The sequence below is a fragment of the Schistocerca cancellata genome, chromosome 11, assembly GCF_023864275.1.
Source record: "Schistocerca cancellata isolate TAMUIC-IGC-003103 chromosome 11, iqSchCanc2.1, whole genome shotgun sequence".
Classification (NCBI taxonomy): Eukaryota; Metazoa; Arthropoda; class Insecta; order Orthoptera; family Acrididae; genus Schistocerca; species Schistocerca cancellata.
The window spans coordinates 102,997,961-103,010,332 of record NC_064636.1 but is presented as its reverse complement, the minus strand read 5'-3'; the positions used below and the strand labels follow the sequence as shown (position 1 = coordinate 103,010,332).

Genomic DNA, 12,372 nt, shown 5'->3' with positions numbered 1-12,372 from the left:
GGCAGCCCTCCTTGCGAAGGCAGCACTCTGTCAAAGGAAGCACTCCGTGTGAAGGCAGCACTATGTGCGAAGGCTGCACTCCGTGCGAAAGCAGCACTCCTTGCGAAGGCAGCACTCCTTGCGAAGGCAGCACTCCTTGTGAAGGCAGCTCTCCTTGCAAAGGCAGCACTCCCTGCGTAGGCAGCACTCCCTGCGAAGGCAGCACTCCTAGCGAAGGCAGGACTCCTAGCGAAGGCAGCACTCCTTGCGAAGGCTGCAATCGTTGCAAAGGCAGCACTCCTTGCGAAGGCAACAGTCCATGCACAGGCAGCACTCCTTGCGGAGGCAGCACTCTGAGCAAAGGCATCACTTCTTGCGAAGGCAGCACTCCTTGCGAAGGCAGCACTCCTTGCGAAGGCTGCACTCCTTGCGAAGGCAGCACTCTGAGCAAAAGGAGCACGCCATGCGAACGCTGCACTCCGTGCGAAGGCAGCATTTCTTGCAAAGGCAGCACTCCTTGCAAAGGCAGCACTCACTGGAAGGCAGCACTCGTTGCAAAGGCAGTACTCCCTGCGAAGGCAGCAGTACTTGCGAAGGCATTACCCCTTGCGAAGGCAGCCCTCTGTGCGAAGGCAGCACTTCTAGCGAAGGCAGCACTCCTTGGAATGCAGCACTCCTTGCGATGGCAGCACTCCTTGCGAAGGCAGCTCTCCTTGCGAAGGCAGCACTCCCTGCGTAGGCAGCACTCCTTGCGAAGCCAGCACTCCCAGCGAAGGCAGCACTTCTAGCGAAGGCAGCACTACTTGCGAAGGCAGCACTCCTTGCAAAGGCAGCACTCCTTGCGAAGGCAACAGTCCATGCAAAGGCAGCACTCCTTGCGGAGGCAGCACTCTGTGCAAAGGCAGCACTCCCTGCAAAGGCAGCACTCTGTGCAAAGGCAGCACTCCTTGCGAAGGCAGCACTCCTTGCGAAGGCATTTCTCCTTGCGAAGGCAGCACTCCTTGCAAAGGCAGAACTCCTGGCGGAGGCAAAACCCCTTGCGAAGACAGCACTCCCTACAAAGGCAGCCCTCGTTGCGAAGGCAGCACTCCTTGCGAAGGCAGCACTCTTTGCGAAGGCAGCACTCCTTGCAAAGGCAGCACTCATTGGAAGGCAGCACTCGTTGCAAAGGCAGTACTACCTCTTTGCGAAGGCAGCCCTCCTTGCGAAGGCAGCACTCCTAGCGAAGGCAGCACTCCTTGCGATGGCAGCGCTCCTTGCAAAGGTAGCACTCCTTGCGAAGGCCCCACATCTTACGAAGGCAGCACTCCTTGCAGATGCAGCACTCCCTGCGAAGGCAGCACCCCTTGCGAAGGCACCACTCCTTGCGAAGGCAGCACTCCCTGCAAAGGCAGCACTCACTACGAAGGCAGCCCTCGTTGCGAAAGTAGCACTCCTAGCGAAGGCAGCACTCCTTGCGAAGGCAGCTCTCCTTAGAAGGGCAGCACTCCTAGCGAAGGCAGCTCTCCTTGCGAAGGCATATCTCCTTGCGAAGGCAGCACTCCTTGCAAAGGCAGCACTCCTTGCGAAGGCACCACCCCTTGCGAAGGCAGCACTCCCAGCAAAGGCAGCCCTCATTGCGAAGGCAGCACTCCTTGCGAAGGCAGCCCTCATTGCGAAGGCAGCACTCCTTGCGAAGGCAGCACTCCTTGCGAAGGCAGCACTCCTTGCGAAGGCAGAACTCCTTGCCAAGGCAGCACTCATTGGAAGGCAGCACTCGTTGCAAAGGCAGTGCTCCCTGAGAAGGAAGCACTACTTGCGAGGGCATTACCCCTTGCGAAGGCAGCACTCCCTGCGAAGGCAGCCCTCCTCTCGAAGGCAGCCTTCCTTGCGAGAGCAGCACTCCTAGCGAAGGCAGCACTCCTTGCAAAGGCAGCACTCCTTGCGAAGGCAGTACTCCTTGCAAAGGCAGCACTCCTTGCGAAGGCAGCACTCCTTGCGAGGGCAGCCCTCCTTGCGAGGGCAGCACTCCTAGCGAAGGCAGCACTACTTGCGAAGGCCTTACCCCTTGCGAAGGCAGCACTCCCTGCGAAGGAAGCACTCCTCTCGTAGACAGCCCTCCTTGCGAGGGCAGCACTCCTAGCGAAGGCAGCACTCCTTGCGAAGGCAGCACTCCTTGCGAAGGCAGTGCTCCTTTCAAAGACAGCACTCCTAGTGAAGGCAGCACTCCCTGCGAAGGCAGCCCTCCTTGCGAAGGCAGCTCTCCTTGCGAGGGCAGCACTCCTAGCGAAGGCAGCACTCCTTGCGAAGGCAGCACTCCTTGCGAAGGCAGTACTCCTTGCAAAGGCAGCACTCCTTGCGAAGGCAGCACTCCTTGCGGATGCACTAATCCTTCTGAACGCAGCACTCCTTGCGAAGGCAACACTGCTAGCTAAGGCAGCACTCCTTGCAAAGGCAGCACTCCTTGCGAAGGCAGTACTCCTTGCAAAGGCAGCACACCTTGCGAAGGCAGCACTCCTTGCGAAGGCTGCACTCTGTACGAAGGCAACACTCCTAGCGAAGGCAGCACTCTGTCCCAAGGCAGCACTCCTTGGGAAGGCAGCACTCCTTGCGAAGGCAGCACTCCTAGCGGAGGCAGCCCTCATTGCGAAGGCAGCACTCCTTGCGAAGATAGCACTCTTTGCGAAGGGAGCACTTCTTCAGAAGGCAGCACTCCTTGGAAGGCAGCACTCCTTGCAAAGGCAGTACTCCCTGCGAAAGCAGAACTACTTGCGAAGGCATTACCCCTTGCGAAGGCAGCACTCTTTGCAAAGGCAGCACTCCTTGCGAAGGCAGCACTCCTTGCGAAGGCAGCACTCCTTGCGGATGCAGCACTCTGTGCAAAGGCAGCACTCCGTGCGAAGGCAGCACTACGTGCGTAGGCTGCACTCCGTGCGAAGGCAGCACTCCGTGCGAAGGCAGCACTCCTTGCGAAGGCAGCACTCCTTGCGAAGGCAGCACTCCTTGCGAAGGCAGCACTCCTTGCGAAGGCAGCACTCCTTGCGAAGGCAGCACTCCTTGCGAAGGCAGCACTCCTTGCGAAGGCAGCACTCCTTGCGAAGGCAGCACTCCTTGCGAAGGCAGCACTCCGTGCGTAGGCAGCACTCCCTGCGAAGGCAGCATTCCTAACGAAGGCAGCACTCCTAGCGAAGGCAGCAGTCCTTGCGAAGGCAGCACTCCTTGCAAAGGCAGCACTCCTTGCGAAGCCAACAGTCCATGCAAAGGCACCACTCCTTGCGGAGGCAGCACTCTGTGCAAAGGCAGCACTCCCTGCAAAGGCAGCACTCTGTGCAAAGGCATCACTCCTTGCGAAGGCAGCACTCTTTGCGAAGGCAGCCCTCCTTGCGGAGGCAGCACTCTGTCTAAGGAAGCACTCCGTGTGAAGGCAGCACTATGTGCGAAGGCTGCACTCTGTGCGAAGGCAGCAATCCTAGCAAACGCAGCACCCCTGTGAAGGCATCACTCCTAGCGATGGCAGCACTCCTTGCGAGGGCAGCCCTCCTTGTGAGGGCAGCACTCCTAGCGAAGGCAGCACTCCTTGCGAAGGCAGCACTCCTTGCGAAGGCAGTGCTCCTTGCAAAGACAGCACTCCTAGCGAAGGCAGCACTACCTGCGAAGGCAGCCCTACTTGCGAAGGCAGCTCTCCTTGCGAGGGTAGCACTCCTAGCGAAGGCAGCACTCCTTGCGAAGGCAGCACTCCTTGCGAAGGCAGTACTCCTTGCGAAGGCAGTACTCCTTGCAAAGGCAGCACACCGTGCGAAGGCATTACCCCTTGCGAAGGCAGCACTCCCTGCGAAGGCAGCCCTCTTCTCGAAGGCAGCCCTCCTTGCGAGGGCAGCACTCCTAGCGAAGGCAGCACTCCTTGCGAAGGCAGCACTCCTTGCAAAGGCAGTGCTCCTTGCAAAGACAGCACTCCTAGCGAAGGCAGCACTACCTGCGAAGGCAGCCCTACTTGCGAAGGCAGCTCTCCTTGCGAGGGCAGCACTCCTAGCGAAGGCAGCACTCCTTGCGAAGGCAGCACTCCTTGCGAAGGCAGTACTCCTTGCAAAGGCAGCACTCATTGCGAAGGCAGCACTCCTTGCGGATGCACCACTCCTTCTGAACGCAGCACTCCTTGTGAAGGCAACACTGCTAGCGAAGGCAGCACTCCTTGCGAAGGCAGCACTCCTTGCGAAGGCAGTACTCCTTGCAAAGGCAGCACACCTTGCGAAGGCAGCACTCCTTGCGAAGGCAGCACTCCTTGCGAAGGCTGCACTCTGTACGAAGGCAACACTCCTAGCGAAGGCAGCACTCTGTCCCAAGGCAGCACTCCTTGGGAAGGCAGCACTCCTTGGGAAGGCAGCGCTCCTTGCGAAGGCAGCACTCCTTGCGAAGGCAGCACTCCTTGCAAAGGCAGCACTCCTAGCGAAGGCAGCCCTCATTGCGAAGGCAGCACTCCTTGCGAAGGCAGCCCTCATTGCGAAGGCAGCACTCCTTGCGAAGATGGCACTCTTTGCGAAGGGAGCACTTCTTGAGAAGGCAGCACTCCTTGGAAGGCAGCACTCCTTGCAAAGGCAGTACTCCCTGCGAAACCCGAACTACTTGCGAAGGCGTTACCCCTTGCGAAGGCAGCACTCCTTGCGAAGGCAGCCCTCTTTGCGAAGGCAGCCCTCCTTGCGAAGGCAGCACTCCTAGCGAAGGCAGCCTTCCTTGCGATGGCACTGCTCCTTGCAAAGGCAGCACTCCATGCGAAGGCAGTACTCCTTGCGAAGGCAGCACTCCTTGCGGATGCAGCACTTCCTGCGAAGGCAGCGCTCCTTGCGAAGGCACCACTCCTTGCGAAGGCAGCACTCCCTGCAAAGGCAGCACTCCCTGCGAAGTCAGCCCTCCTTGCGAAAGCAGCACTCCTAGCGATGGCAGCACTCCTTGCGAAGCCAGCTCTCCTTAGAACGGCAGCACTCCTAGCGAAGGCAGCACTCCTTGCGAAGGCAGCACTCCTTGCGAAGGCAGCACTCATTGGGAGGCAGCCCTCATTGCGAAGGCAGCACTCTTTGCAAAGGCAGCACACCTTGCGAAGGCAGCACTTCTTGCGAAGGCACCACTCCCTGCGAATGCAATCTCTGTGCAAAGGCAGCACCCCGTGCGAAGGCAGCACTACGTGCGAAGGCTGCACTCCGTGCGAAGGCAGCACTCCTTGCGAAGGCACCACTCCTTGCGAAGGCAGCACTCCTTGGGAAGGCAGCACTCCGTGCATAGGCAGCACTCCCTGCGAAGGCAGCATTCCTAACAAAGGCAGCACTCCTAGCGAAGGCAGCAGTCCTTGCGAAGGCAGCACTCCTTGCAAAGGCAGCACTCCTTGCGAAGGCAACAGTCCATGCAAAGGCAGCACTCCTTGCGGAGGCAGCACTCTGTGCAAAGGCAGCACTCCTTGCGAAGGCAGCACTCTTTGCGAAGGCAGCCCTCCTTGCGAAGGCAGCACTCTGTCAAAGGAAGCACTCCGTGTGAAGGCAGCACTATGTGCGAAGGCTGCACTCCGTGCGAAGGTAGCACTCGTTGCGAAGGCAGCATTCCTTGCGAAGGCAGCTCTCCTTAGAAGGGCAGCACTCCTAGCGAAGGCAGCACTCCTTGCGAAGGCATATCTCCTTGCGAAGGCAGCACTCCTTGCAAAGGTAGCACTCCTTGCGAAGGCACCACCCCTTGCGAAGGCAGCACTCCCAGCAAAGGCAGCCCTCATTGCGAAGGCAGCACTCCTTGCGAAGGCAGCACTCCTTCTGAAGGCACCAGCCCTTGCAAAGGCAGCACTCCCTGAGAAGGCAGCACTCCCTGAGAAGGCAGCACTCCCTGAGAAGGCTGCACTCCTAGCGAAGGCAGCACTCCTTGCGAAGGCAGCACTCTTTGCGAAGGCAGCCCTCCTTGCGAAGGCAGCGCTCTGTCAAAGGAAGCACTCCGTGTGAAGGCAGCACTATGTGCGAAGGCTAAACTCCGTGCGAAGGCAGCACTTCTTGCGAAGGCAGCACTCGCTGCAAAGGCAGCACTGTGTGTGAAGGCATCACTCTCTTCAATGGCCGCACTCTTTGCAAAGGCAGCACTCCCTGCGAAGGCAGCACTACAAGCAATGGCTGCACTCCTTGCCAAGGCAGCACTTCCTGCGAAGGCAGCACTCCCTGCGAAGGCAGCACTCCGTGCAAAGGCAGCAATCCTTGCGAAGGCAGCACTCACTGCGAAGGCAGCAGTCCCTGCGAAGGCAGCACTCTGTGCGAAGGCAGCACTCTGTGCGAAGACAGCACTCCTTGCGAAGGCAGCACTCCATGCAAAGGCAGCACTCCCTGCGAAGGCAACTCTCCCTGCAAAGGCAGCTCTCGCTGCGAAGGCAGCACTCCGTGCAAAGGCTGCACTCCTTTCGAAGGCAGCACTCCCTGCGAAGGCAGCACTCTGTGAAAGGCAGCACTCAGTGCGAAGCCTGCATTCCTTGCGAAGGCAGCACTCCGTAAAACGGCAGCACTCCTTGCAAAGGCAGCACTCTGTGCGAAGGCAGCAATCCGTGCAAAGGCAGCACTCCTTGCGAAGGCAGCACTCTGTGCAAAGGCTGTACTCCGTGCGAAGGCAGCACACCTTGGGAAGGCACCAGCCCTTGCAAAGGCAGCACTCCCTGAGAAGGCAGCACCCCCTGAGAAGGCTGCACTCCTAGCGAAGGCAGCACTCCTTGCGAAGGCAGCTCTTCTTGCGAAGGCAGCACTCCCTGCAAAGGCAGCACTCTGTGCGAAGGCAGCACTGTGTGCGATTTCAGCACTCCTTGCGAAGACAGCACTCCTTGCGAAGGCAGCAATTCTTACGAAGGCAGCACTCCCTGCGAAGGCAGCAGTCCGTGCTAAGGCAGCACTCCTTGCGAAGGCACCACACCTTGCGAAGGCAGCACTCCCTGTGAAGGCAGCACTCCCTGCGAAGGCAGCTCACCTAGCGAAGGCAGCACTCCTTGCGAAGGCAGCACTGCTTGTGAAGGCAGCACTCCTTGCGAAGGCAGCACTCTGTTCAAAGGCAGCACTCCGTGCGAAGGCAGCACTACGTTCGAGGGCCGCACTAAGTGCAAAGGCAGCACTCCGTGCAAAGGCAGCACACTGTGCGAAGGCAGCATTCCTAGGAAGACAGCACTCCTTGTGAAGGCAGCACTCATTGCGAAGGCAGCACTCTTAGCGAAGGCAGCACTCCTTGCGAAGGCAGCACTCTGTGCGAAGGCACCACTCCTTGGGTAGGCACCACTCCCTGCGAAGTCAGCACTGTTTGCGAAGGCAGCAGTCCGTGCAAAGGGAGCACTCTCTGGGAAGGCAGCACTCGCTGCAATGGCAACACTCCATGTGAAGGCAGCGCTCCGTGCAAAGGCAGCACTCCTTGCGAAGGCAGGCTTCCTTGCGAAGGCAGCACTCCTTGCGAAGGCAGCACTCCTTGCGTAGGCAGCACTCCTTGCGAAGTCACCAGCCCCTGCGAAGGCAGCACTCTGTGCGTAGGCTGCACTCTGTGCAAACCAGTACTCCCTCCGAAGGCAGCACTCCCTGCGAAGGCAGCACTCCTAGCGAAGGCAGCACTCCTTGCGAAAGGCAGCTCTCCTTGCGAAGGCAGCACTCCTTGCGAAGGCAGCACTCCCTGCGAAGGCAGCACTCAGTACAAAATCAGCACTCTGTGCGAAAGCAGCACTCCCAGCAAAGGCAGCACTCTGTGCGAACACATAAATCCGTGCGAAGGCAGCACTATGTGCGAAGGCTGCACTCCTTGCGAAGGCAGCACTCTGTGCAAAGGCAGCATTCCGTGCGAATGCAGCACTCCTTGCGAAGGCAGCACTCCTTGCAAAGGCAGCACTCCTTGTGAAGGCAGCACTCCTTGCGAAGGCAGCACTCTGTGAAAAGGCAGCACTCCTCGCGAAGGCAGCACTACGTGCAAAGGCTGCATTCCGTGCGAATGCAGCACTCATGCAAAGGCAGCACTCCTTGCGAAGGCAGCACTCCCTGCGAAGGCAGCACTCCGTGCAAAGGCAGCACTCCTTGCGAATACATGACTCCTTGCGAAGGCAGCACTCATTGGAAGGCAGCACTCGTTGCAAAGGCAGTACTCCTTGCGAAGGCAGCACTCCTTGCGAAGTCACCAGCCCCTGGGAAGGCAGCACTCCCTGAGAAGGCTGCACTCCTAGCGAAGGCAGCACTCCTTGTGAAGGCAGCACTTCTTGCGAAGGCAGCACTCGCTGCAAAGGTAGCACTGTGTGTGAAGGCATCACTCTCTTCAATGGCAGCACTCCTTGCAAAGGCAGCACTCCCTGTGAAGGCAGCACTACATGCGATGGCTGCACTCCTTGCGAAGGCAGCACTTCCTGCGAAGGCAGCACTCCCTGCGAAGGCAGCACTCCGTGCAAAGGCAGCAATCCTTGCGAAGGCAGCACTCACTGCGAAGGCAGCAGTCCCTGCAAAGGCAGCACTCTGTGCGAAGGCAGCACTCTGTGCGAAGACAGCACTCCTTGCGAATGCAGCACTCCGTGCAAAGGCAGCACTCCTTGCGAAGGCAGCACTCCTGGCGAAGGCAGCACTCCTTGTGCAGGCAGCACTCCTTGCGAAGGCAGCACTCTTTGCGAAGGCAGCAGTCCCTGCGAAGTCAGCACTCTGTGCGAAGTTGCACTATGTGCGAACCACTACTCCGTGCGAAGGCAGCACTCTGTGCGAAGGCAGCACTCCTTGCGATGGCAGCACTCCTTGCGAAGGCAGCACTCTGTGCAAAGGCAGCATTCCGTGCGAATGCAGCACTCCTTGCGAAGGCAGCACTCCTTGCGAAGGCAGCACTCCTTGCGAAGGCAGCACTCCTTGCGAAGGCAGCACTCTGTGAAAAGGCAGCACTCCTCGCGAAGGCAGCACTACGTGCAAAGGCTGCATTCCGTGCGAATGCAGCACTCCATGCAAAGGCAGCACTCCTTGCGAAGGCAGCACTTCCTGCGAAGGCAGCACTCCGTGCAAAGGCAGCACTCCTTGCGAATACATGACTCCTTGCGAAGGCAGCACTCCTTGCGAAGGCAGCACTCCTTGCGAAGGCAGCACTCCTTCTGATGACAGCTCTCTTTACAAAGGCAGCACTCCTTGCGAAGGCAGCACTCCCTGCGAAGGCAGCACTACTTGCGACGGCTGCACTATTTTCGAAGGCAGCACTCCTTGCGAAGGCAGCACTCCCAGCGAAGGCAGCACTCCGTGCGAAGGCAGCACAACTTGCGAAGGCAGCACTCCCTGCGAAGGCAGCACTCCCTGCGAAGGCAGCACTACGTGCGAAGGCTGCAGTACGTTCGAAGGCAGCACTCCTTGCGAAGGCAGTGCTCCCTGCGATGGCAGCACTCCCTGCAAAAGCAGCACTTTTTGCGAAGGCAGCACTCCCTGCAAAGGCAGCACTCCGTGCGAAGGCAGCACTCCTTGCAAAGGCAGCACTCCCTGCGAAGGCAGCTCTCCGTGCGAAGCCTGCACTCGTTGCGAAGGCAGCACTACATGCGAAGGCTGCAGTACGTTCGAAGGCAGCACTCCTTGCGAAGGCAGTGCTCCCTGCGAAGGCAGCACTCCCTGCGAAAGCAGCACTCTTTGCGAAGGCAGCACTCCCTGCGAAGGCAGCACTCCCTGCGAAGGCAGCACTCCCTGCGAAGGCAGCACTCCTTGCGAAGGCTGCACTCCCTGCGAAGGCAGCGCTCTCTGCGAAGGCAGCTCTCCGTGCGAAGCCTGTACTCGTTACGAAGGCAGCACTCTGTGCAAAGGGAGCACTACATGCGAAGGCTGCACTCCGTGCGAAGGCAGCACTCCGTGCGAAGGCAGCACCCCGTGCGAAGGTAGTACTCTGTGCGAATGGAGCACTCCTTGCGAAAGCAAGTCTCCTTGCGAAGGCATCACTCATTGCGAAGGCAGCACTCCCTGCGAAGGCAGCACTACATGCGAAGGCTGCAGTACGTTCGAAAGCAGCACTCCTTGCGAAGGCAGTGCTCCCTGCGAAGGCAGCACTCCCTGCGAAAGCTGCACTCTTTGCGAACGCAGCACTCGGTGCGAAGGCGGCACTCGGTGCGACGGCAGCACTCCGTGCGAAGGGAGCACTACATGCGAAGGCTGCACTCCGTGCGAAGGCAGCACTCTGCGCGAAGGCAGCACCCCGAGCTCAACTTGACAGGACAGCTCAACTTGAGAGGACAGCTCAACTTGAGAGGACAGCACAACCTGAGAGGACAGCACAACTTGAGAGGACAGCTCAACTTGAGAGGACAGCTCAACTTGAGAGGACAGCTCAACTTGAGAGGACAGCTCAACTTGAGAGGACAGCTCAACTTGATAGGACAGCTCAACTTGAGAGGACAGCTCAACTTGAGAGGACAACACAACATGAGAGGACAACACAACATGAGAGGACAACACAACTTGAGAGGACAGCACAACTTGAGAGGACAGCACAACTTGAGAGGACAGCACAGCTTGCGACGACAGCACAGCTTGCGACGACAGCACAGCTTGCGATGACAGCACAGCTTGCGACGGCAGCACAGCTTGCGAGGACAGCAGAGTTTGCGAGGACAGCACAGATTTCGACGACAGCACAGCTTGTGACGACAGCACAGCTTGCGACGGCAGCACAGCTTGCGACGACAGCACAGCTTGCGACGACAGCACAGCTTGCGACGACAGCCCAGCATGCGACGACAGCACTGCTTGCGACGACAGCACAGCATGCGACGACAGCTCAACTTGAGAGGACAGCTCAACTTGAGAGGACAGCTCAATTTGAGAGGACAGCTCAACTTGAGAGGACAACACAACTTGAGAGGACAGCACAACTTGAGAGGACAGCACAACTTGAGAGGACAGCACAACTTGAGAGGACAGCACAACTTGAGAGGACAGAACAGCTTGCGAGGACAGCACAGCTTGCGAGGACAGCACAGCTTGCGACGACAGCACAGCTTGTGACGACAGCACAGCTTGCGACGACAGCACAGCAAGCGACGACAGCACAGCATGTGATGACAGCTCAACTTGAGAGGACAGCTCAACTTGAGAGGACAGCTCAACTTGAGAGGACAGCTCAACTTGAGAGGACAGCTCAACTTGAGAGGACAGCTCAACTTGAGAAGACAACACAACTTGAGAGGACAGCACAACTTGAGAGGACAGCACAACCTGAGAGGACAGCACAACCTGAGAGGACAGCACAACCTGAGAGGACAGCACAACTTGAGAGGACAGCTCAACTTGAGAGGACAGCTCAACCTGAGAGGACAGCTCAACTTGAGAGGACAGCTCAACTTGAGAGGACAGCTCAACTTGAGAGGACAGCTGAACTTGAGAGGACAACACAACATGAGAGGACAACACAACTTGAGAGGACAGCACAACTTGAGAGGACAGCACAGCTTGCGACGACAGCACAGCTTGCGACGACAGCACAGCTTGCGACGGCAGCACAGCTTGCGAGGACAGCACAGCTTGTGAGGACAGCACAGATTGCGACGACAGCACAGCTTGCGACGACAGCACAGCTTGTGACGACAGCACAGCTTGCGACAACAGCACAGCTTGCGACGACAGCACAGCTTGCGACGACAGCACAGCTTGCGACGACAGTACAGCATGCGACGACAGCTCAACTTGAGAGGACAGCTCAACTTGAGAGGACAGCTCAACTTGAGAGGACAGCTCAACTTGAGAGGACAGCTCAACTTGAGAGGACAGCTCAACTTGAGAGGACAGCTCAACTTGAGAGGACAGCTCAACTTGAGAGGACAGCTCAACTTGAGAGGACAACACAACTTGAGAGGACAGCACAACTTGAGAGGACAGCACAACTTGAGAGGACAGCACAACCTGAGAGGACAGCACAACTTGAGAGGACAGCACAACTTGAGAGGACAGCACAACTTGAGAGGACAGCACAACTTGTGAGGACAGCACAACTTGAGAGGACAGCACAACTTGAGAGGACAGCACAACTTGAGAGGACAGCACAACTTGAGAGGACAGCAACTTGCAAGGATAGTAGACCTTGTGATTAACCTTGTAGAGCCATAACTATTGTACATTCAGTAACTGTTTCATTTGCAGCAACCTTTCTGTATACAGTAACACTTGCATGTACAGATATACTGATATGAATAGGAAGAATTTCACTTGCAGCAGTTTTCGCTAATAGAACATGAATAGTGTGTGCTGCAACTCTTGCATGTACAGTATCCCAAATGTGCAGAGTAAGTTTTGCGTAAGCAGTCACTCCTCCATGCAAGGTATCTCCTGCAAGTTCAGTAACAGATGCTTTTGCAGCGGAGTTGTGTGTAATATCCACAGAACTTGAATAGACTGCCTTGCATGGTGTAATGCGGAAAAAAAGAGATGGGGAGGAGAAAAAGCA

General features: G+C 57.7%; 1 protein-coding gene across 1 annotated transcript; it reads right to left on the bottom strand.

Annotated features, from left to right (window-relative positions):
- Positions 1–345: 345 nt before the first annotated feature.
- On the bottom strand, positions 346–1,125 carry LOC126108274 (uncharacterized). The gene has a single exon (XM_049913500.1). The coding sequence runs from the start codon at positions 1,123–1,125 to the stop codon at positions 346–348; it is 780 nt and encodes a 259-aa protein (XP_049769457.1).
- Between the last annotated feature and the right edge of the window lie 11,247 nt (positions 1,126–12,372).

Excerpts from the sequence above, each read along its gene's own strand:
- LOC126108274 (XM_049913500.1), bottom strand. The coding sequence starts at position 1,125 with ATGAGTGCTGCCTTTGCAAGGAGTGCTGCCTTCGCAAAGAGTGCTGCC.